General features: G+C 34.0%; 1 protein-coding gene across 1 annotated transcript in view; it reads left to right on the top strand.

The window, feature by feature from the left end:
* The window catches only part of CPEB3 (cytoplasmic polyadenylation element binding protein 3), a 218,799-nt gene that overhangs the window by 131,212 nt on the left and 62,013 nt on the right, over positions 1–25,574 (top strand). Inside the window, 3 exon segments of the mRNA XM_074295863.1 lie at positions 3,394–3,417; positions 15,518–15,685; positions 17,383–17,472. Coding sequence (XP_074151964.1) covers positions 3,394–3,417; positions 15,518–15,685; positions 17,383–17,472 — 282 coding nt within the window.

The raw sequence follows: 25,574 nt of genomic DNA, 5'->3' as shown, positions 1-25,574 counted from the left end.
GTAAGGAGGCATTAGAAGTCTGAGACAAGAGTTAGATAAATTAGGATTCTAGAGTGAATGAGGTGGAAGACAATCTGTTTGACCCAGAAGGCAGAACCAGGGACAATGGGTAGACATTGCTGGAATACAAATTTAGGCTCTACATGGAGGAAAGACTTCTTAATTATGAGAACTGTCCAAGGTGGAACACAGTCCTTTTCATTTAGTTATTCTCCACCTTTGTGTATGTGTGCATGAGTTCCTTTGGCAATAAATAGTTAAATATATGCTATTTTATTTAACTAAGTGCCTACTATCGTCTAGATAATGTGCTAAACTCAGGTTACAAAAAAAGAGCAAATATTGTTCCTGACCTCAAAAAGCTCACAATCCAGTAAGGACACAAGACAAAATGTCTAGTGAAACTTAAAGACCCCTTCACATAAAAATATTTATAAATAACTGAAGGAAGTACACCACATTAGTTTTAGAGATTAATGCAAAAAAATGTCATTTTTTTCTATACAAGTTAATAAAAGGCTTAAATAAAAAGCTCCCATTGTGGAAGTGGTAGGTTATCTTTCATTGAAGATCTTTGTTAAAGGCAGGATGAACACTTGAATAGTATGTTTTAGAAAGAGATTTTTAAAGGTATATTTTGGACTAGTTGACCTAAGTGTCATCCTTTTTACTCTAAGATTCTTGGAATTACTTTATTTATCGTCATTTAAAATACAATTTCTATGAGTTCTTAATATTCTGTTAGTGATCATTTCTAACTTAGACTTAAAATATTTGCAAGCTTGTTGTCTAAAAATTTTAATCCAATGAAATCACAAAATTCATAAATAACTTGTCATAGGCATGTAAATCTATATAAATAGATGTAAATTTAAAATTTATCTTTTGTATGTAAATCTATCTTTTATATTTTTGGATTTTGCTTTGTATTCAGTTCTCTTTTCTTCAGATATAATTCTAATGAGTCTAACTACAAATCTCTTTCATGAAGTACTTCATCATTTTCTAATGCATCTACTGACTGTGGAACTATTTTCTTAAAGATCAGATGAGTTGTTTATAGTGCTTGATAAAGAGCGGGATCTTGAAAGAAATATGCTATACTGTCTCCATTGATTCATTTGTTAATTGAATCAACTGATTATATTCCTTGAACTGCCTATTATCAGCTGCTTAACCCTCCCTGCTAGGTTTTGGTTGAAGGCAAAGGAGAGTGCGAATTACTTATAGAGCTTAATACAGTCTGTTGCTCTCAGGGATTACACTGAGAAAACAACATTCATCTAGTGAAAAAAAAATACTTAAGTGCACAGATGACTAGCAGATGAGAGCCAGTGGAGGGGGGAAAAACCCAAACACAGAATGAATTAATACTGTAAAACAACCTGGATCTTTGAGACTTTTTTGTGGGTGCAGAGGTCGAAGAGAACGTCTGAAAAATCAGTAACTAAGGTTCTATTATCAGATCATACCATGATAAAATATTAATAACCCTATCCTAAAACACTTCTTTCATGCTGCCTGAACTTCTTTTTCACAATATCACCCCAAAATGTGCCAGTTATATTTAGTATTTGTTTATGGAGTACATTAGTAGGGGCAACAAGGAGGAGAATTTTTTTCTATTTCCTAAGCTTTATGGGTTCTCTAGTTAGAGGTTTAGGGCAACACAAAGTTACAAGGATCCAGTAGTATCAGAAGATGAGAAAAGATTACAGAAAGAGAAATGGGAGATGACCAATAACAATTCTTTTTTTTTTTTTTTTTTCTTTTGCTGAGGCAATTGGGGTTAAATGACTAGCCTAGGGTCACATAGCCAAGAAGTGTTAAGCATCTGAGGTCAAATTTGAATTCAGGTCCTCTTGATATCAGGTCTGGTGCTCTATCCACTGTGCCACCTAGCTTCCCCTACCACAAATGACAATCTTAACCAGTTTTGAAATTTTACCTGGTTAGCCTTGTTTCAAACCAGAAAGGTAAGAAAAAAAAGTACATTATTTTCCTTTTGTTCTGAACTGTATAGCCTATCCCAACCTTTTCCTAGGACTTAGAATTCAGGCAATTATTAGTAATCAATCAGTCAATCAACAAAAAAGCAAATAAGGAGGTGAATAAATGGATAGAGAAAATGGGGATAAAGAAATTACTAATAGCTAACATTTAAGGTTTGCAAAGTGCTTTGTGTATGTTTTCTTATTTGATTGTCATGCCCATCCTGGGATATGGATGCTATAGATTATTCCCAATTTACTGATGAGGAAACGTGTTATGTGACAAAGGTAACTCAGCTAGCAAGTGTGTGAAATATGATTCAAACACATATCTTCCTATATCAAAATATAGGATTTTATCACTATGCCACCTACCTGCTTAAAGGTTATGTTAATGGTTAAAATTTTAAAATCTTTATAAGACATCTGGGGATTTAAATAGCATTAATAATTCTTTTGGGAGAAAGAGTTCTGAATTCTACTTTTTAAAGATTTTGGAAAACAGTTTTCAAGGGATAGAATTATAAACAGGTGCAAGACTCAGAAAGATTTTGGTTCCATGTGAGGGAAAATATTCTAAAATACAGAGCTGGTCAAAAATAAAATGGGCTGTTGCAGCAGGTAGAGAATTTTCCTTTTATTCTGGGAGTCTTCATGTGAAGTCTGAGTTCAAGGATATTGTAAATTTCTTGATGATTTCTGAGGTTCTTTTCTATTTCTGAGATTCTATAACTCTGTTTATGTCATGAAGCAGAAAGCAAGAAGAGCTAGAAGTTGAGATGATCTAGTATTTAGATGGTCAGAGAAATAGGCAAGTGTCATTCTAGGGATGAGCAAAGATTTGGAGATAGAATGCTGGGATGAAGAGTTAGTGGTTTTTCTTGGCGGGGTTAAGGAATCAAGAATAGTTTTAGAAAATATTATAATAAACTTTGATAATAATAAATTTTGATGAAAATATATGACCAAAGAATGTCTCTTATTTTAAATGTATGTATGGAATTGTAGACTTAAATGGATAAAATAGATTAGACTCTTTAAAAGTCAACTAGTAAAATTTTAAATCAGGTTTTCTACTCTGGAATACTTAGTTACTAGAATATACACATGTGAGTAAAGTTTTTTATGGTCTGTGCTAGACACTATTAAGATTTAGATCAAGTGACAAGTACTCCATCTCTCTGAGGGCTGTCCAGATAATGTGAATTTCAGTGTTAAGGTTATGGTTTAGCTTGTTGATTTTTCTTTTATGAAGACACTTCTGTAGTTAAACCTACTGTCTAACTGAGCAATAACTCAAATATTTTCTAATTCTGAGATTTAGAAAAGTTTTGAATTTTTTTCTTTTAACATCAAAGTTTTGACAAAAATACCCATGGTTTTCTTCTATGTTTACATGCAGCCAGGAGCTATGGGCGGAGACGAGGTAATTAAAAAAATGTAATTTTTTGCTTGCCAAATTGTAAGTAGATGTGATTATACCTGAGTATGAGGGGTGGGGGTTGGGCTGGGAGGAATAATGAATCGGTAATTTATTGTGCTTATGTGTGCTTAGTTTACTTATTTTAGAAGAATAGTTCAGTTATTAATAACTCAATTGTTTTTATCCTGTGTTGATAAACTGTTATTTTAATTCTAATAAAAATCTGACATGATTAGACATTTTAAATGAGAAAAGATTTGGGACACTTTATGAATGTGTTTGATAAAAAAAAAAGACAACTACACTCTCTCTTAGTATTTCCTGTATTTTTAATAGATTTTTTAAAAAAGAAAAATAATAGAATTATTTGTTTTGGAGAGAAAACAGTGTAATGCTTTCATTTGTTTCATTAATGCTTGGTAATTGGATTTCCAAGCTAAATAATAGCAATGATTGTATCATATATACTTCTTTGTGCCTCTGGCACTATATATATATATATATATATATATATATATATATATATATATATATATATATATATATATATATATATATATATATATATGTATGTAAAATTAAACTTCTGCTTGACCTTAGAAAACAGAACTAGTACTAGTGGATAAAAAGTATAAAGTTAGGTTTTTGACTTTGTATAAATAAAAGTTTCTGAATGAGTCAGCCTGTCCAGAAGTGGAATGAAGTTCCTTGGAAGGTGGTTTCCCAGTTTTTGGAAATCTTCAAGCATAGGCTAAATTGTCACAACATTATAGAGGGTACTCATTCTTTCAAGAAAGGTTGAATTAGGTGCCATTTGAAGGCCCTTTCAACTTAAGTTTTTGCAATCCTCTATCTATATAATATTTGATTTTGAGAAGGTGCTTTTCTACCTCTTTGCCTCTTTTCTCACTTGATCATCAGGCAATTCTTGGAGGTGTATGTTAGATTTGGGGCTTTTTATGTTAGAGCGTGCCCAGTTCCAATCTGTCAGATCCATAAATGGAAACACAAAAGTAGCTTCCTAAAGGTCACATGGCAATTTGTGTTTGCAGTTAGGTTTGGGATCCAGGTCCTTGCTTCCTTTTTCCAGCATTCTTTTCCTCATCCCTTAGACTGCTTCAGAGCTGGTGATTCAGTGCTGAAAAGAACAGATTGATATTTATGGTAAATTTGTGATATTGCCAGTGCTTGAAGTTAAATAATTATCCTTCATTTCTTTAATGCTGAAGAGAGTATAACTTATAAGGCATTTAAACATAGCATTATATAACACTGGAGGCATAATAATTTTTCCGTTTTGGACATGATAATCATTGTGTGGGACACTAGTTTTTTATGATTCTGAAAAGACAACCAGTGTCAAGGGGAGAATCCATATTCAAAAAGGAAAATAATTGCTGACAGTGACTAAGATATAGCATAAAGAGAGATTAACTGTCTGAATAGTCATTCTGAGACTGCAATACAGACATTCTTATTGAATCACCTGGTCTCTTGCATCTATCCTTACCTTTCAATTCCACTGGTACCTACCATTTCTTTCAAAACAAGTTCAAATCCCCATGTCCAAGATCTTCTAATATCTTGGCAACTCTTCAACCCTGCATATACCATCAGTTTTCTAACTTTCTGAACTTTGCTCACGTTCTTCTGTCTCCTTGTTTAGAATGTCCTCTTTCACCCTTTATATTTTCTTCAATGATCTGATAAAATTCTGTATTTCCCATGAAACACCTTCCCCAGTTGTTCTAAACTAGATTCATCATTCCCTTCCCCTGTACTGTTATAATATTTATTGTTTATACCTTTCATCGATCATTTAGCAGTCAGTATATTGGGTAAATCTTGTTATTCATATGTTCTCTCTCTGCACCTGCACTATATATATATATATATATATATACATATACATATATATATATATGTATACATATATATATATATATGTATATGTATATATATTATATATATATATATTCCCTAAGGGTAGGAACTGTGACTATCACAGCTCCTATACACACATTCCTATATACATAAAAGAACCTTAATAAATTTTTGATGGATTGTATTATATACCCCTTTCTATTCTCAGCACCTAGGATGAGAGTTCTTAACCTTTTTTGTATTATGTATTCCCTTGGCAGTCTAGTGAAATTCTTTTCTGGCTCCCTTATCAGAATGATGTTTTGTTGCTTTGTTGCTGAATTTCAGTTAGAGGGTAGTGAAAATAAAGATGCAATTCCCCCCTTCCAAATACAGATTACTTGAAATCTATCCATAAACTCTCCTACTTAAGAATCCTTGACCTAAGATTAGAGGATTAATATATTTATGCTGATTATGATGTTATTGGAACTGATCTAGGGGCTTTTAGACATTTGATATTTGACTGCTTTATTGTCCTGAGACACTTATTAAAAACTTATTTGTGTGGAGTTCAGTGCTAATAAGCATTTTCAAGATTATGGGCCTCCATAATCCCTATTAGAGCTTATGATGGAATGTAGTTGTTGTAAATAGGAAAGGAAAATACAAACAGAATAAAGATTTTGAACAAATTTGTAAATAATCAAAATTTATTATGTAATTAAATTTATAATCTTAGTCCACTGCAGCCAAGAAAGTACACTCAGGAGATGTGACTTCTGTGCTTCTGTTTAATCTTTTATTCCCAACATTAACTACTTAGACTTTTGCTTTGAGTATTCATATTTTAGCAAATAAGTTTCTTTGCAATTCCATAAGTCCTAGATTTCATATAAGAGATTTACAGTAAGCATTTTGACATGGTTAGGTTTCTCTTCAGTGGAAGCCCTGACTTAAAGCAACATTTAATTCAGCAGGGCAACCAATAGTGAAAGAAAACTAAAATATGAGTTTTCTATTCATTGGGGATTTACAAAGTCAGATTGATTGGAATTCAGTTTTAGAGAACATGTATATACTTTGCATAAAAATCAAGTACAGTTTAGAGTCAGGAAGCAAAGAGAGAAGCTAAAGTCATCTAAAGATCAGAATTGGATCTCATCTTGTCTAATGTACCTGAAAAGACTTGATAGAAAAAGTACTTGGGGTATACAGACTTGAGAATGAGGTAAGATAGGCCTGGAACAGAATAGATTAATGGGAATCGCTGAATTTAATTGAATAAACAAATGAAGGGAGATAGTCAGGGTTGCCTTGGTGTGGAGTGTATAAAATACGAGAATCTTTTACTGATGTATGTGGTATTCAGAAAACAAGGAACATGATCAAAGTAATAGGTGGAATGGAGAGTTGCAGCAACGATACCAGGTTCATGTGGGTTGGCTGATGGTAAAGCCATGGCCACACTATCATAAGGAAAATTTCCTATTGTATAGGTCAGGAGGAAGTTCTGATTTTGAAAAGGAAGGAAAAAAGTTCACAAACAAGGAAGATTATATAACAGGAGGAGAAAGCAGAACTTGGCAGTACTCATTTGTTCCAGCTGATATAAAGTGTTTTCCTGACAAGTAGGGTGTGAAACAGATATTTCATATCACATTTGAAATCATCGTTCCATTAATTTCCAATGTTTTGACCATTGCTCCAGGGAATGAAAAAAAAAAGGTACAGAATAAAAGATAGAAGCATCATGATATAATAGAATGCCAGATCTGAAAGAAATAAAACTGAACTTTTTAAAATAAAACAAAAACAATTTCTGAACCTTAAAAACATATATAACAATTTCTCTACACACAGCTGGACACACACAAAAAAATCCTCTATGGAACTGTCAATTTCCAATTCATACTACTCACAAAAACTGAGTTCTTAATCCATCTCTGATGCTACCTATCTAACTTTGAGTAGGTAATACTGTCTTCATTTACTTCATCTATAAATGTTCTCTGGATAGCCTCCAAGGTTCCTTTCATCTTTAAGGTGATGATCCTATGATCCTAAATGCTTAAGAAGACTTATTAAATTGCCCTAAATACAGGTTATCCTTTATCCCCAGACTCTAGTTGTATAAAACTAGAATTGTAGGCTATAATCAGACTGCAGAGAGAGTTGTGATGACTTTTTTAAAAAAGTTAATATTGCATTTAAGATAAAATAAACAAATTTCACAGTAATCATATTTTCACTACTATGTGATAGGTAGTGTTGGGTGATCCTGGAAATATCACTTAAAATCAATCAATGGTACCAGTAAACTATCTGATTATTAAATTTCAGAGAAATTACACATCTGTATGGGGAAATTTTTGCTTACTGGGAATTTGATCCAGTGAAATCACTGATCTGTACACATTATGTATTTTCCTTTCAAAGAGAATTCATGTTAAGGACAGAATAAGTAGAATCAGGTGCCTTCTAACTGCTGTTTGAAAAACTATTCATTGTCAAGGTTAAATTTTTCTCTTGCAATAGATTTTAAAACAACCAATGAGCACATTTTCTGTGTATTCATTTTTAATATCCCATCTAAAGATCTATGTAATAGGACATATACTTCATTTTAGTTCTTGTTACTTCTGGGAGCCTCAGCTGTCTAAGCTGTTATACTGGCTAGTCCTCTTAACTATTTCACATGTTTATAGAACAACTCCTTAGCTAAAGAATCACATGCCCTTGATCTGTACTTTATTACAGATTTTAGTGTTTGAACTAGACTTTATCACTGCTCTTAGCATTCTGTTGGACTTAATGATGATAAAGGTCCTGAAGCCTTTTTTCTGATTAAAAAACAACTACTATTACGTGTGGAGTGAGACAGCAAAGGAACTTTCATGTCTTTGCCAGAAATGTACCAAAGTAATCTTATCCAACTCAGCTAAATGTTTTTCTCTAAGATTTGCTTAATAACATTTTTTTCAATTACTTATAAATTTCACTTTTGTAATATTTGAATTACAAATTTTTCTCTTTCCCTTCCCACCCTTCTTCCCAAGATAGCAAGTAATCTGATATAGGTTCAACATATACAATTACATTAATCATATTTCCACATTAGTTATGTTGTGAAAGAAGAATCAGATCAAAAGGGAAAAACTACAAGAAAAAAATGAAAATCATATGTTTTGATTTATATGACTATATAGTTCTTTCTCTGAATTTTAGTATTTTCCATCATGAGTCTTTTGAAATTGTCTTGGAATTGCTGAGAAGAGCTAAATCTATCATAATTGGTCATTGTACAATGTTGCTGTAACTATTATTGTTAATGATCTACTCACTTAGTATTAGTTCATGTCTTTCCATGTTTTTCTGAAATCTGCCTGTTCATAATTTCATATAACACAATAGTATTCCAGATTCATATACCACTACTTGTTCTTCAATTCCCCAATTGATGGGCATCCCCTCAATTTCCAATTCTTTGTCACCTCAAAAAATTTCTATAAATATTTTTGTACATAGTGATCTTTCTCCCTTTTTATGATCTCTCTGGCTTATAGGTTTAGGCAGTGGTATTACTGGATCAAATTTTATAGTTCTTTAGGTATAGTTCAGATTGTAGAGTAGGTATTTTTTACTTAGGGTCTGTGAACTTGATTTTAAAAAAGTATTTTGGTATCTCTATTTAATATAATTTGTTTTCTTTGTAACTTAAGCATTTTACTATGTCTTTAAAAAACATTATTCTGAGAAGGAATCCAAAGGTTTTTATTAGACTACCAAAGTAGAGTGATTTGTTATACACACAGAGACATACCCACCCACACAAATATACATACCTAAACATATTTAAGAACTTCTGGGTTACAGACTAGTCTTTTCTTTATTATGGACCTGAGTTTCATGAATTAAAAAATTAAAGAATTGGAATTTTGTGATTTTAAAAGTTCTCATAGCTCTAACTCATTCATTACATAGCCCAGAATTAAAGATTAACTGTTTATTCCCAGATTGGCTTTAGCTTTCCAAGGAACAGAAGTACTGTCCCTCTAGCAGTGGAGAAAATTTGACCTCAAGTAAAGTGTTCATCTTTATCTTGACTGGCTTGACATAAATAGTTTAATTTGGCAAAATGTTATCCATTTAAAGTTGTCTTAGAGACAACAGAAGGAAAACAGAAAAGTCCACATTTTTTTGGGATAGGAATGGGAAACTTAGTTGATGGTGAAGTTCAAGTGCTTAGAAAAGATAGATGTTGGAGGGGAAAAATGATATTCTTCAAGTTGGAAGTTCATGGTTCTAGAGAAAAACTGAGCAAAGGGAGGGAATGCATTGTGGAGCTTTTTGGTAGGTAAGTTAAAAAGTACATGAATTAAATACAAGTATACTGGAAAGATTATTTACAAAAATACCTAGGATTAGGGTAGAAGACTGGGAAAGGCTTGGGCATACATTCTTCCTTTCTGCTGGTTTTACTGATTATTATTCTGCCTTGGTGCTCTTTTCTCACATACATGTTACTCATTTTTCATACCTGATACTTTGTACTCAAACCTGCCTATGCTGTTCCTACATACTAGTTGTAGTAGAAAGGAATGAACAAAACTAAGTATAAAGAGAAGAGCAATGGGCAAGAAGAAACAAATGGCAGTACCATGCCAAGGATTGGGAATATTTGGCTGCTTAGAGAAGTTAGTGCTCTCCATAATGCCTCAGCAGAGCATGATGGAAAAGAAATGGAAGAGTAGACCTCAGAAATCAGTTAAGCCTGCTCTACCTCAGAAACTATAACTACATGATTACATACTGAAAACTGATTCTCCAATCAAACAATGGAAAAAAAAAGGTTGTTGGTACTAACAAAGCTACTTATTAAATCACCAGCAAATGGGAAGCCATTGGACCAATCTCTCATACAAATGAAATATATTTACCTTTGCAATGTGTGATTTCTTTTTTACCACACTATCCCACTCAGTTGAATTTCTCCTGGGAACCAATAAGAGGCAAAGGTGACAATCCCAGGGAACTGAAATGTAGGGACAATAGGCTGGAAGAGTGAGCATTGGTAGGGGGAAAAAGGACATCTCTTTCTCCCCTCAGATACTGTTGGCTAGGGGAAAACTCCGTTCTACCTTTCATAGATGCAACTCTGATAAAATGTACACTTGATGCCCTCTATTTAAAGCCTACTTTGATGAGGTATGGAGGTGACCTTGAGGTTTTGAAAGCTTATATTAGTGGAGAAGAAGCTCTGGCTGGTTTTGCCCATCTGGAAAGACTTCAAGCATGGGCTTGGCATGGCAATGGCAGCCATGTTTAACTGTGAGGATTGGCTGATTATTTTTTTGTCCACAGAAATAAAGGAAGATAGTATAGGGGCAGGGGGAAATCGCCATTTTCATCAGTAGAGGGAGTGCTCTCCTAAATGAAAATGGGAGTCTTTTGAAGTATCCATGGTACAAAGCTGCTTAAACTTCTCTACCAACTCCCAATGATCACTGTGATATTCCCTCTACTTTACCTTGTACTTGGGAAAGGGGACGTGACTTAACACAAAGATGACTCAAAGATGGCTTGGGACTCAAGTGAGAGCAAACTTTTGAATGCCAGCACTGCTACATGCTTTCGGCAGGATTTCGGGCAAGGGACATCATCTGTCTCAAATTTTCCTTTCTGTAAAAAAAGGGACCACTTTCTTCCTGTATTCATTTGAGCAACAATGTAGTTATTCAATCTTAAAGTCTTAAATCAGTATGAAATGACGCTCCGTCCTCTTGTTGCTCTGAGAGGAAGAGGGACTAGGCCTGAAATGATCACAGGCTGCTTTGAAAATGATAAAAGGTAAAGGCTTATGAAGCTGAACAAGCTCTAATGTGCTCCCTCTGCTTTGAATACAGCTTCTCTTCCACATTTAGTGAAAATTATGTAAAGCAAAGGATAGTTCATTTCAATGACTTGCTTTGCAGTACCTTAGTAAGGTACTACTTTACTACATTACTACATTACTCTTCTTAATGTATTTATTTTATTTCTAAATTCATTCTTCACTTAACCAATTATTGAATCAAATGTGTGATTAGAAACTGAAAACAGATATTAAAAACATAATAGCCCACTTAAATGAAGAAATAGCAAATGTTAAAGTAAGTATCCAGGAGTATATTCTCTACTTATTTTATAAATAAGGGAATTGGAATTTTATAGAATGATAAGATATTAAAGGTGAAAGGAGCTATTTATTCAAGATCCTTAAAGATATCTATATATAAACTTTATAAGGATCTATAATAAACATTTATAAATTGTCTTTAAGGTTCCTTTTGGCTTTAAAATTTAATTTCATTATAATTCAAGTAATCTAATTTTTAGTAAGCATATTGGAATGCCTTGATCCACTGGGATGTAGCAGGATTTGAAATCCTTATGAGTTTTTTCACAGCTAATTGCCAGTCTTAAGTAACTTACCTCTCTGTTGGTTCTCTCTTCAATAAAATATTATTTCCTTTAACAAAATCTTGGTGCACAGTGGGCTTAATAGGCACTGAAAAGTGGTAGGAAAAACTTCTCTGAGGGACCTAGGCTGAGCTCTGCCCTCCTCAAATTTTTCTGATCTTTTTAATTAAATATTAATTTCTATTTCATTGAGAAAAATGCTGAAAATCAGTTGTTGTTGTTTGATAATTGTGTTCTTTCTCCTGCTTCCATCTAGCTTTTCTCAAAATACAAGTCACACAGATGTTTTACTGAGATTTTTTTTTGTCTTACTTTTTTTTAATGATTTTCCTGGAAAAACAGGGATAGGGAAAAAAAAATCTTATTTCAAAAAATTTAGTGGAATTTCTTATTACCACCAGTTTACTGCTTCTTTATAATTCAAGGATTGAATAGAAGTATGTGTGTATGAACAAAATGATTAATTTTTTAAAAAATAAATTAGATTCTTTGTTTTTCTCTATAGTTAAAACACTACTCATTAGTTATTTGCAGTGCAGAACTATTGTGTGGAGTTAATGTGTATAAAACATACTAAAGAAGAAAAATCTTATTGTCTTTTCTCTTAGAATATACAATGCTGTAGATTTCTTAGGGTGGAAGGAAAAAGAGGAGGAGTGAGAAGGGAAAGTTGAACAGAGTATATACACTCATGCATACATACATAGCACATATATGCCTATACTTACATATCTATTGTAATACTTGGTTTGTTTTTTATAACAGCGATTTTGGAAAACTTTAACAGCAACTTCTTGGTCTAAAACTTATAACTATAGTTAAATCTTCACTTTCCTCAATAAAACACTATAGATCATCATATTTTTAACTTGATAGAAACTTAAGATATCGTAAATAAATAAATATTAAGAAACCAAAATGCTGCAGAAATCTAAGAGAAATATATTTGCCCTGAAAGAGTGTTTACATGTAAAGATTTTATGCCTTTCATGATTTTTCATGTACAGAAAGAAAAAAATGTTTATCCTAGTAGCATGACTTTTGTAAAAATAAGTAGCCAAACTCAACGTTGGGCAGTAGACAGTCTATTCCTAAACTTTAAAGTCTTTCAACTTATATGACTTTCCAGGGCTTATTTTTTATTTGGCATAGCCCTCAAAATCCAGTCACCTCCATACCACAGTGAAACATGAGAGTTGTTATTTTGGATAAATCCACAATTTTCCAATGTCAGACCTATGATATTGTTGTATTTTCATTAGCAGACTTAGCTTATTGCTTGACACATAGTAGTTGCTTAGTAAATACTTGTTGATTGGTTACTGATAATATTCATATTATGACCAAATTGGGTTGGGGAAGCCTCTGAAGGAAGCTGCTCTAATTAAAGAGTTGGAAATAACTTTTTTGGAAAATATGCATTCAGTCAGCGATGTTGTCCTCCCTTCTTGAAGAGAACCAAAATGACATCACTATCACTATCACTAATGAAGCATCAAATTAGTATGTCTGACTCTGGCTTGATCAGATCAATATGAACTGAGAATTCTCTGCTATGGGTTGGACACAAATATTCCCTATAGACATTTGGGGTAGACTAACTTGTATATCTTGTATTTTTTCTGAGTTACTTTGATTCTGCTTTGCTCATGGAGCACAGCACCTTCTCTGATGAGGGTCCGCCATGCTGGGTAGACCTATGCTAGTATCTCCCATGCCATACAATGAATTCTGAAATTCTTAAGAAAGAATGTCCTTGTATTGCTTTTTCTGACCACCTTGCTCTGTGTGAGTTCTCCATAAAATTGTCTTTTTGGCAAGTGCACATTTGGTATTCTAATTATATGACCAGCCCAGCAGAGTTGTGCACTATCTGTAGTAGAGTTTGAATGCTTATTTAGGAGGCTCCTAAAGAAACTGTGGGAGAGGAGAGATATTAGCCTGACTACCAAACTGAAGGACTACGGAGCCTTTGTGTTGATCCCATTGTTGCATGCCTGTGGAAGTTGGAGGTGCCATGCCAGAAACTGAATAGCTTCCATTTGAATTGTCTTAGGAAGATTCTGAAGATCACCTGGCAGTATAAGATACAGACACTGAAGTCCTTTCTCAAACTAGACTGCCAAGCATTGAAACTCTCCTTTACTCAATAAATGTGAAATTTGTAGTCATCCTAACTAGGAGACATTAGTTCCTGTGTACTACTTTATAGAGTTAATTGTGATAAAGTAATTTAATCATTGTAGATAAATTACATAGCATTTAGAATAATGCCTAGCACATAGTAAGTGTTTAATAAATGTTTATTGCCTAGTAAAAAAAATCAAAGAGCTTGAACAGCTACAGATTTTTGTGCCAAAGAATTCACCCTCATGTCTGCCTATCACTGGAATTTTGGGTAAATGTAATTGCTCTGACATAGTCAATACCATTTTACCCCACTTATGTAGGACTCATATTTCTGGTAACTTCAACTTTTAGGAATAATGAATGAATTTCCCTGGAAATAAAAGGAAGAAAGCTGCAGAACATGAGAAGAATGAATGTCTTTAAATTCTTACATTAAATCAAGCTTTTACATTTGTGGGTAGAACTTTAATGATTCTTGCAGTTCTCAAAGTAGTTATCTGTTTTCTCAATCCTTATAGGAGCCAACTACTTCTGGCAGGCTCTCTAGGAATTCATTGGCAGCCCTAGAATAGAGAGGAAGATGCAGAAATGTCCTGAATACCAAAATGGGTGCTCATAGTAATGCATGGAATGGAATCTTCAAGAAAAGGTTTAGCTCAATAAATTTTGCTTAAGGTGGTAGTCTAGTATGAAAGACATTTTAGAAAGGTTTCCATGAGAAGTGATTAAAATAAAAATGGAGGGGAGTGTGTTCTTGTCCTCCCTTACATCTAGAAAATAACACCCTCAGCTTCCAGATAAATTGTGGCATTTACTCTGTGATTAACCAATTATCAAAAATTTGAATTATAACTGTTTAAGCTATTTGCAATTTTTCATGTCACTTTGTCATTTTAAGATTCAATCACAAAAAATGTGTCAGGGTATGAAGCAGAAAGGGTTCTCAGGGTTAAAATGTTAGTAGTCCTCTTCAAAAGCATTGTTCCTTTTCCTCCAATATTGATTTCCATATTTCACACCTTCTTTGCAGTTACTTAAATAGTCCTCAAGTGGGACAGGGAAGAACTCTTTTAGTTCTTTATTAACAGTGTTTTGATATCCCCTTGCCAGGGGCATTTGAACCAGAGCTTAGTTTCCTCAGTTATCAGTACCCATAGTAAGGGTAGCCTCCCTTAGAGCTGAGCCTCTGAAGAGCTTGATAAGGAACACCCAAGAGGCTTGGGCAACAAATAAGTTCTCATCCATTTAGTTTAATTGAATAAACCATAAGAGATTTAGGACTTCATCATTTAGTGTTGAAATTATCTGGAGGAAAAAATATTTTCTTGAAACTAGTATGATTGAGAATAGGAGAGAGAAGGGTTTTATGGGAAGGGAAGTAAATATGGACGTGTTATTAAAGCAGCCCTTGAAGTTTGGACTTTTTCCCTGCCTTTAGGGAGAGAGAGCCACCCCTGTGTTTATGTAAATAAGTAAAAACACTAAAGATTTGGGTACTGAAAGATTGATGGAATAAAGACCCTATAGACTGCTTACTGAGAAGAAATCAGAAACAAGAATTTTTTTTAAAAACAGTGTAATTTGGGATCCTAATTAAATACTTTCCAGGAGAAATATTTAACTATAGAAACTCCCCAATTTGTTTCAGGTCGATCTTCTCTCTTTCCCTTTGAAGATGCCTTTCTAGAGGACAGTCATGGTGACCAGTCCTTATCATCAGGCCTGAGCTCTCCAACTCGCTGTCAGAATGGTGAAAGAGTGGAACGCTATTCTAGAAAGGTCTTTGTTGGAGGCCTGCCTCCTGACATCGATGAAGGTATTGTGTGTGTATTAATTAACATAATTAAGAATTACCTCTGTATTTAATGTTAGCTTTTTGAAACCAAGACTTGTTTTACTCTTGGCAGAATACCTGGTACATAATAAGTGATTAATTAATGCTTGTTAATTGATTTAAAAAAAAAACAAAAACAAAAACAGGTTATGCCCACTGCAGAATACCTGGTATATAGTAGGTGATTAATAAATGCTTGTTAATTGATTAAAAAAAAAAAAACAATAGAGGAAGAGTCAGAAAGACCTGTGTTCAAATCTCCCCTCTGACACTTTATGGCTATGTGACCATGGGCAAAATTAACCTTTCAGTATCCTAGGCAACTAAGACTGATTAGGCATTGACCTACATTAGTAGAGGGAGTTTCATCTTCTGGGAGTTCTCTATACCAAAGAAAATACAAGTCTACTCCTTTTCACATATATGGAAATATGACATTTTTATAAGGGTGAAAATAATGATTAAGATAATTAGTTGGTTAAAAATAGAGATTTTTTCAAGAATAAACATATTATAATAAATGTTTAGTTCTACTAGTTCTAAGTGAAAAACTCACTTTTGCCTAAAACTTGGAGTTGAAGAATGGAAAAATAGTAAAGTATCAGAAAAGACTTTAAAACTTTGTCAGTTCTAGTTGGTCATAGACCAACTTAAGAAAATCTTAGGCATGAATTCTTTTGGTAGCTCTTAAATATTTCTAGAAAATAGTATTAAATTTTTTGATTGAAAGGAAGAAAGTTAGCTTGTTACATTAGTGTAACTTGGTTGCTTTGTTAGTCATGAGTTCCCCATCACCTGTCAACATTCTAAGTATTTGGGCAGAGAACACATGACTAATTCTTAAGGATGTTAAAGGAGATTCAGTAAGGATTAAACTAGATGCTTATAATGCTTTTTGAACTTATAAAGCAGGATAAAGCTGACACATTTAATTATGAAGTCCTCTTCCTGGCTTAAAAATCAATCTCCATTCTTCCCATAGTTTTTGCTTGTTTGTTCTCTCTCCATCCCTAGATTTTCATTTGTTGCTGAAAGAGCTCTTAATTTCCAACCTGACTAAAACCTTCTTAGCAGATTACATTAATCTTTTGCTATGAGTCAAAAAGAGGGTCCATCCAATTTACTAGGATTTTTAAACATTGTTTTATTGAGGATGAGAGTATATAAACAAACTATAACCAATTTATTTGCTTGTCTTAACACTGTTATTCTATGTACCTGTTAGGGAAAACATTTTCTGCTGGCAAAGGACATACCAAAAAAGAAAAAAAACTTGTAGAACTACAATGTGATTTTATACTTCAGAACGACTTAAGAACTGTATACATATTTTCATATGCTGTGAGCCTTTGCTCTTTTCTGAAAATAAAAAATTTTAAAATACTTCTTTTTTTTAGCTTGTTTTCATCAAGACCAAATTCCCATCTTCTGTGGTGTGATAAGGGAAGTCTGTAATACAAAAGTGAGAAACTAAATTTTTATACTTAGATCACTTAAAATTAAGAAGACACTGATTATTTATTGCAATTTTATAGATAATTTTCAGCTCCACTTCTTATAAAGTGACCATAGGAAACAACTTTTAGGACATTTTTTTGAAGTAGGGTTATGTATTTTGCTGTTTAGAAATTTGAAGATTTCCCTTTCCTTTTCCTAAATCTCCTTATTTGTTTTTGTAGATGAGATTACTGCCAGCTTTCGTAGGTTTGGACCTCTTGTGGTGGACTGGCCTCACAAAGCTGAAAGCAAGTCATATTTTCCACCTAAAGGTAATATACTTACAATGCCTATACAGATTGTTTTTAGGACTAGTATGACAATTCAATAAAAGGCAGCCTTTTAATTCTTGAAGTGGCTGGGATTTTTTTTAATCCATCATAATAAGGTTTTTAATACATGCAGAGAGAAGATAGCAAGCCTCTTTCTCAAAAACAACCATAATGGTTTCATAGTCTCATCCATGAGGAAATAGAACACCATTTGGAACCAGCTTTTAACTTGTGTTGATTTCTTACTTTTGGAATGAATGTGGGGAGGGAATGCTGAGATCTACTGATAATTTTAACCAGGCTAAATCCACCTGCTGACCTAAATTCTGAGAATGACCCTGAAACTGATCTTCTTGGAGAGATAACAAGGAAACATAATGTGTTTATAACTAGTATTATCCTTGAAATGAAGAAGTTCTCCTAACCTGAGGCAAGGGGTAGATATTTAGGGTGGTAATTTGAAATGGGTTTATCTTTATCCCCATCTATCAATTTATCAAAGTAAAAACTAGTGCATGACTCTTAAAATCTCCTGACAGTTTCCAACTTATTTTGGGATTTTTTTTTTTTGCTATTTTTAAAAGTTATGGTTGCCTTTTATATTTATATTGCCTTTTCTTAATTACCTTTCTCTACTCATTCCCATGTTGAGTCCTTGTTTGTATGAAGAAAAACATTTAAGCAAATCAGCTTACACCACCATGGAAAGCAATTTGCTTCATTCCAATCCAAAATCAAACCCTTTTGATTAAGAGAGAAAAATCTTCTTGTTTATGATTTCTATAAGACCAAAATTGTTCATTATAATTCATCAAAATTCTTCTACTTTTTCATAGTATTATTTATTTACATTTCTGCCCTGTGTGTGTTGTATCCTTGGTTCTGCTTGATTCACTGCATCACTCCATATGGGTCTGCCCACATTTCTTTCAATTTATTATATTCATAATGGTTTCACTGAATCAAAAAGTATGAACAACCTAGTGACTTCTTATATAGTTCCAAATAATTGGACTAATTCATAGCTTCACCAACAGTTAATGTTCTCTGACATCTTCAGTATTGATTCTTAAAAACAAAACAAAACAAAAAAAAAACCCACTTTTGCCCATTTGGATGTGAGGTTAAATTTGGCTTGTTTTCTTTTCATCTGTTGTTTTTCTGAAAATAACAGTTTGTGCTAAACCCATGGGGGTTGTTTTGGCTAATACAGTTCGAGGCATCACCTACTTGTGTACTACTTGCCAAGTATTTGTTGCTAAAAGTGACATTATCTTGTGGATTGTCCTGAAAACGATTTTGGGTGGGGCAGGTGCTATATATTATCATGGAGCATCAGCTCACTGGCAAACAAAACAGAAAGAGAAAAGAAGTTTAGACAAACTTAGTGCAGATTTCTGCAGCTCCTTCCTGTGCCTTGTGGTAGACTTAATTGATTTTTGCCTCAGTAATACAAAAATAAATATTTTTCCCGAGATTGTGACTTAATATAGGAAGTGAAGGCAGCATTTTGTTGACCTAATTGCAAATGACTCAGTCCAACTACTCGTTCCACTGACCCCTTATTCTGAAACTCTAAATAATTTACTAAATGTCATCAATTTTTAACCTGCTTCTATAGAATTTCCTCATTTAAAAGACAAACAAAAAAACTAACTTTGTTATTCAGCAAAGAGTCAGCTAGTCTAAATAGGAAACATGGCCCCGAGGATGATCTTTAGGGGAAAGAACAGAAAAATAACACAGAAACAGCTTGCAGACTTTGGTAGAGGGGTTTTAATAAGAAGAGACAAATCTCCCTTATAAACAGGGCAAGTCTAGTCTAGAAAACAGAAATAATAGACCTATTTTTTTCTATCAATCCATTCATATTTGAATCCTCTCCTACCTTGCTGAAAGATAGAAACCTACTTTTTTCAAGTCATGTCTCTTCTTTTTGCAATTCTTTTTGCAACCTTTTTGTCAAACTGGCCTATTGCTGTTTCCTACCTGCAAAATCCCATCTCCTGCCTATGTGTCTTTGCCCAGGCCATATCTGCATTGAACACCCCTTTACCTTTACATTTTATGGATTCCTAAAGCACAGTCTAATACTGACTCCTAGATTAGGCCTTTCTATTTATTTTTCCACCTCTTCTCTGTTAGTGCTTGCTCTTATTTGAAATTACATTGTATTTTCTTGATATTTACTTTGTATTATATGTATGTACAAGTTGCAGTTGTACAGAACAGTATAAACTTTTTCAGGGACATGATTATTTTTGTATCTCTAATAACTAGCTCTGTCCCTAGCACACAAACACTTAATATATTTTTAATAGAATGTTGGCTATAAGTTAATCTTAAATTTTTTTCTTTTCTTTTTCTATTTTTGGTCTACACTTATTTTAAAAAACTGATTTAGTATTTTTCCAGTTACATGTAAAAACATTTTTTTAACATTCACATTTAAAACTTTAATTCAATTTTATTTATAACTGGTTTGTGATTGTTTAGTAATTAGTGATTTTTCTGGTGTGTCTTTCTTTAGGTGGAACTGAGTTGATATGATGTTTTTCTTAGTATATTTCAGGCTCATGAATAAATAGGGCATAAGATCTTAAATCTGGGGGGTAACTTTGGAGGTAGTCCAATGACCTCCTTTTACTAGCTGCCTGAACTGATATAGCTTTTTGGGTATGGATTGAACTAGGTGATTTGCTGCAGTCCCTTCCAATTCCCAAAATATGATTTTTGAATTAGCATATCTTGGCCTTCTTAAATATTTGAAGGGGCCACAATTGAGTTTTTTAAACTTGCTGGAACTGAAGAGCAGGGAAGATAGTGAGATTGCATTGACTAAGTATCTTTCCAACAGGAGGGCTGTTGAGGGATCTATAATTCTGTTTGTGAGAGGCTTCTGTGAAGACGAGAAATAATAGTTTTTGATGGTTTTATTAATACTCTCTGAGTACTAAAAGACAGATAGTGTGAATATACCCCAAAGAGGAAGGGTCTTTGTTCAAGGCAGAATTCTTATTTTTCATATCCTATGGAGATAGGACATTTGCAATCAAATCATTGAACATTCCAAAGAAAGAAGAGCACAATATTGATGGGTAATCAGTTTTGTATGTCCTGTCTTTGACTCTTATTAGCCTTATGACCTTGAGAAAAGCATTACATTGCTGACCTATAGTTTCTATCTGTGTAAAATAGTATCTGCTTCATAAACATTGTGAAGATTGAAGAGAGTGAGTTGGAAAGGATTGTAGAGGTCATTTGGTCAAATGCTTTTATTTTACAGATGAGGAAACAAGTCCAGAAATGTTAACTTGGACTTATTTGTCCAAGTTTTCACAAGTAGAAAGTTTCAAAGTTAATATTTGAATCCAGAACCTTTGACTCCCAAGTCATTGATCATTTTCCATTGTCATTACCTCTGAAACAAGGGAATACATTTAGGATACTTTGCAATCCTTAAAACACTAAAAATTGTTTGCCATTTTGTTTGATGTGAATGTAGCTTTTTTTTTCTTTTGGCTGAGGCAATTGGGGTTAAGTGACTTGCCCCAGGGTCACACAGCTAGGAAGGGTTAAGTGTCTGAGATCAAATTTGAACTCAGGTCCTTCTGACTTCAGGGCTGGTGCTCTCTCCATTGTACCAATTAGCTGCCCCGAATGTAGCTATTTTTTAAAAGTTGTAAGTGACAACTGAGTAAGGACAACTGAGGAGATTATTATGGAAATTAACCTTTCAAAAATGTATTTATATAAGTCTCAATGATGATAAATTTAATACTTTCAAAATATATATCAACATTATTTTCAGTTTGAATGATTGCTAAATTGAAAACTTCTCAAGAGGAATTGTTAATCTTGTCTTCTTTATATATCTCAATACATTGTTAGGCAATCTATGAGATGAACTGGAGATTCTAAAAATCACAGACAAAGAAGAGAACACATTTCAGGCATGAGGAACAGCCTGTGCAAAGGCAAAAACATAGGTAGGGCATTATTGTATTGAGGGACAGGCAACTAGCCAGTTTAGTTGAATTGTAGAGTATGTAACAGGGACTAATGCACAATAATTGTGGAAAGTGAGGTGGGAGCTAGATTAGAAAAAGCTTTAGGTTCCACATGGGGGACTTTGTACTGGATCCTAAAGGAAATAAAGAGTCATTGGAACTTCTTGAGAAGAGGAATAACATTTACACATCTCTCTTAGGAATTTGACTTTAGTAGGTATGTGAAAGATGGATTTAAAAGATCAGAAACTAGAGTCAGAAAAGCCAATTGAAAAGATAGTAAAGTCACTGAAATTAAAAGTAATAAGTACCTTAATAAATATCTGAACTAGAGTAGTGGCTGTGTGAATAGAGGAAAGAGGACAGGTGAGAATAGTGGAGGTAGAATTAGTAAGATCTGGCAAGTGATTGAGCATGTGGAATGAAGAAAACTGAAGAGACTAGGATGGCTCCAAGGTTGTACATTTGGTGACCAGACGAGTAGTGGTCTTCTGAAAAGAAATAATAGAAGGAATGTTAAATTTGGAGTCAGAGGACCTGGCTTAGGACTTTGTCTTGGTTTGCTTTCTATCTCTTTGACTTAAGACAAGTGATTTTGTCTCTCTTTTGCCTAATATGGAAATTGAGGAGCCCTATTTAGAAGATTTCTGAGTTTACTTTCTGCTTTATGTTTTTGATCCTCTGCTTTCTTAATCTTTTTGAGAATAGCACTGATTGATATGTTGAGGGTTTTGGAAAAAATATCTAACAGAAATTGGGCGAGAGAGGGAAGACACTGGACATTAAAAGCTAATCTAAAGATTCTTAAAATAATCCAGTTATAAAATCATAAGGATAGCCACCACAATAGGGGCAACAAGAATGAAAAGAAAGGGATGGGAGAGCAGAAACATTACAAAGGGAAAATCAAATATTCCTAATTGAGTAAATTTGGGGAAAGGATAGAGGAGCCAATTCGCATTATCTGGGAGAATGATGATTTTAGGAATATTAAGAAAGGACAAATGAGCCTGAGCATGAATGCTGGTTTTGTTCAAAAGATACTATTTTGATTTTAATCATTAGTTCAAGTTGATAGAGCATGCAAGTGAAGATTCCTATAAGATATTATGGAATTGACAACTGAGGTAAAGATTAGGGATGGAGAGATCTTTTGGAAAGTTATTTGCAAAGATGTGGTAGTTAAAACATTGGATTGGATGAGCTTCTGAGGGAGACAATGAAGACATATTATGAAGAGGAAAACCAATAGAGAAGTAGTATCAAAAGATATATTAGAGAAAAACCAAAGAGGCAGCATCACTTCTTGAATAGAGAGGTGAATTTTGTCAAGAAGATCAGGACTTGTAGAATCCTGAACAAATTGTTTGGCCCATCTGAACAACGTCAGATTATTCACCTATAAAAAGGGGATAATAGTGCCTGTATCATAATGTTTTATTTTATTTTATTTTTTTAATTTTAGGCTGGGGTTAAGTGACTTACCCAGGGTCACACAGCTAGGAATTGTTAAGTGTCTGAGACCAGATTTGAACTCTGGTCCTCCTGAATTCAAGGCTGATGCTCTATCCACTGCGCCACCTAGCTGCCCCTACCATAATGTTTTATAAAATTCAAATGAGTGTATATATGTGAAGAGCCCTGTAAACCTTAAAACACTATGCAATGAAAGAGGGTTTCAGAAAGCCTTTGGTTAGTAAATAATGACTATTGGGTCAGAGGTGTCAGAGTCCCAGAGCTAGATAAAGGCAGCCATTGGGTCTGATGATGGAGGACATTCTTGACCTTTGAGCATGCAATTTCAGAAGATTAACAGGAACAGGATCCAGACAAATTTCAGTCAACACTTATTTTTCATGTTAGTAAAGAAACAAGCAGCAGTAGACTGTTCTTGCTCACAATCCCTTAGCAAGTGCCAAAAACTGTGGGAATTTTCCTTAACTCTTAACCTTTCCCTAACTCTTTAACCATTTTAGTTTAGGTCCAGAGTGAATTGGCTTTCAAGTTCCCCAAGGCAAATTATCCTGGTTCCATCTAACCAGGTGACTAAGATATAATTAAGTGCAGGGAAAGGAGGAGAGACCAAGTCTACAGGCATTGGAATCTGATGGCCAAGATCCAAGTTAAGCATCTGAGATCTTAGTAATAAAATCTTCCAGGGCTAGAAGAGTGGAGTAGAGGAGGAATTAAGTATAGCAGGGTACAGTGGAACAAGATACTACTAGAGAAACAGCATGGGGCTATTGTACCTATTGTGAGCAATTTCTAGCCTCACCTTAATTCTCGACTGGAAAATTAGAATAGAGAGAAATAATAAAATCCAAACATCATATTGGTTTATGAAGTTGAAGTTATTGTTAATTTGCACAGTACTTTTTGTTCTTTATAAGCCTTGATATTCTCAAAGCCTATCTTCTAAGTGGTGATCTATGACTTGGGTACTAATATGTCATTTTAAAGGGCCCATAGCCCATTAGTACCCTGGCCTTCCTCCTCCACTGTTTGTGTGCCTGACACTGGCTTAAGTGCTGAGTTCATGAAGACAAGAAATAAACTAGTTCTTGCCTTCAAGAGCTTCTGCTCTATTCTATCAGGGGAAATAATGTGTATGCATATAAATAAATTCAGATTACATACAAGATAATAGTACATCTTCATTTGTACTAACATTTAGGACCATGTGTAAAGTATGTGGCTTTGAGTTTTTCTAATAGAGTTAAAGCATATTCTTTGAGCCTAGCCCCGGCCCCCTCTCTTGACTTGTTCATCTTGTGCATTTGGATTTCCTATTATATCACATCACAAGGACATGACAATGTATGAGTTTATATATAATACTGCAATAGTTTGTGGTCTCAGAGACAAAGAAAGCTAACATCGGACTCAAACTACATTAATGCTATATTCTTAAGTAATCGAACTAACCAACTCCATAGCAGCTTGAATGATGAGATTGAATGATGGACTGGAGGGAATGCCAATCTCAGGAATACAGAGATTAAAATTTCCCAAGATATAGCAGGTGGTGTAACTCATTACTCACCCATTAAGTGGCCCCTGATTATATAAAATGTAGGATAGTTATAGGTCTTCTAGTAAAAAGGAATTTCCTCACCATAAATCATACAGTTATAAAATCACTGTGTTGTCACCCCCAAAATTACTAATACATAAAATTATAGAATGTTAAAGCTGCAAGGCACCTTAGACACCACATCCAGAGGCATCTGAGGTATTGTAGAAGGAATACTACATTTGTAAGTATGGGAACCAGGGACACTTCCCAAGATCCTTAGTGATGTTGGGCACTTGAATTATGCTCTTTGTGCTTCTGTTTTCGTATCTGTAAAATATATTTCTGAGTTGAAGTCTCACTTTTTGACTTTTAATGACCCTCTTTAAGCAAAGCATTTAACTTTCAGTGCCTAAATTAGAGATTAAATGCAAGTCTGTATTAATGGGAGAAGTTTTTCTCTAGGATTTACCTTCACTGAAGAAATCATAGGGGGTGTGTGTGTGTGTGTGTGTGTGTGTGTGTGTGTGTGTGTGTTCCTTGCCTTGTAGGTTTCTTAGAAGGAGAGGGCAAAATATCAATGAGAGTCCAGTCTCTTATGAAGAACCTAAGACGAGGTGCAGCACATAGTATTTTGTTATCCCCAGCTCATGGTCCTCAAGCTAGTATTCTTTTTAATAAACTACCCAAGATGAAGGAGGAGAAAAGGGCCACCAAATAATTCCAGTTTTGCTACACAGATGACATGGGAACATTCACTTTGCTGTTTTCTTAAAACCATTCTTTAAATTTGGCTTTAAGAATATATGAAGGAAGTGAAGTTTTTGGAATTTTTTTTTCCTTTTTCAGAATAGCTCAAGTAGAAATCAGATGTTTTAAGCAATAATTCCAAGACTTTTTCCCCTCATGAGATTATGTAAACTAATCAAGTCAAATTGTGAAGCAGAATGATTTTAATCTCTGCTTTTCTTAACTGCATGCAAGACACAAGAGGCTTATGTTGAATTTGCTTCTTCTCCATAAAAGAAGATGGCACCAGCTTACTAGTCACATGTACCCTGAATATTTGGCAAATCTTC

This window comes from Sminthopsis crassicaudata, chromosome 2 (assembly GCF_048593235.1).
Source record: "Sminthopsis crassicaudata isolate SCR6 chromosome 2, ASM4859323v1, whole genome shotgun sequence".
Classification (NCBI taxonomy): domain Eukaryota; kingdom Metazoa; phylum Chordata; class Mammalia; order Dasyuromorphia; family Dasyuridae; genus Sminthopsis; species Sminthopsis crassicaudata.
Note: the sequence above shows the minus strand (reverse complement) of the source record. Positions and strands in the feature narration are given on the sequence as shown.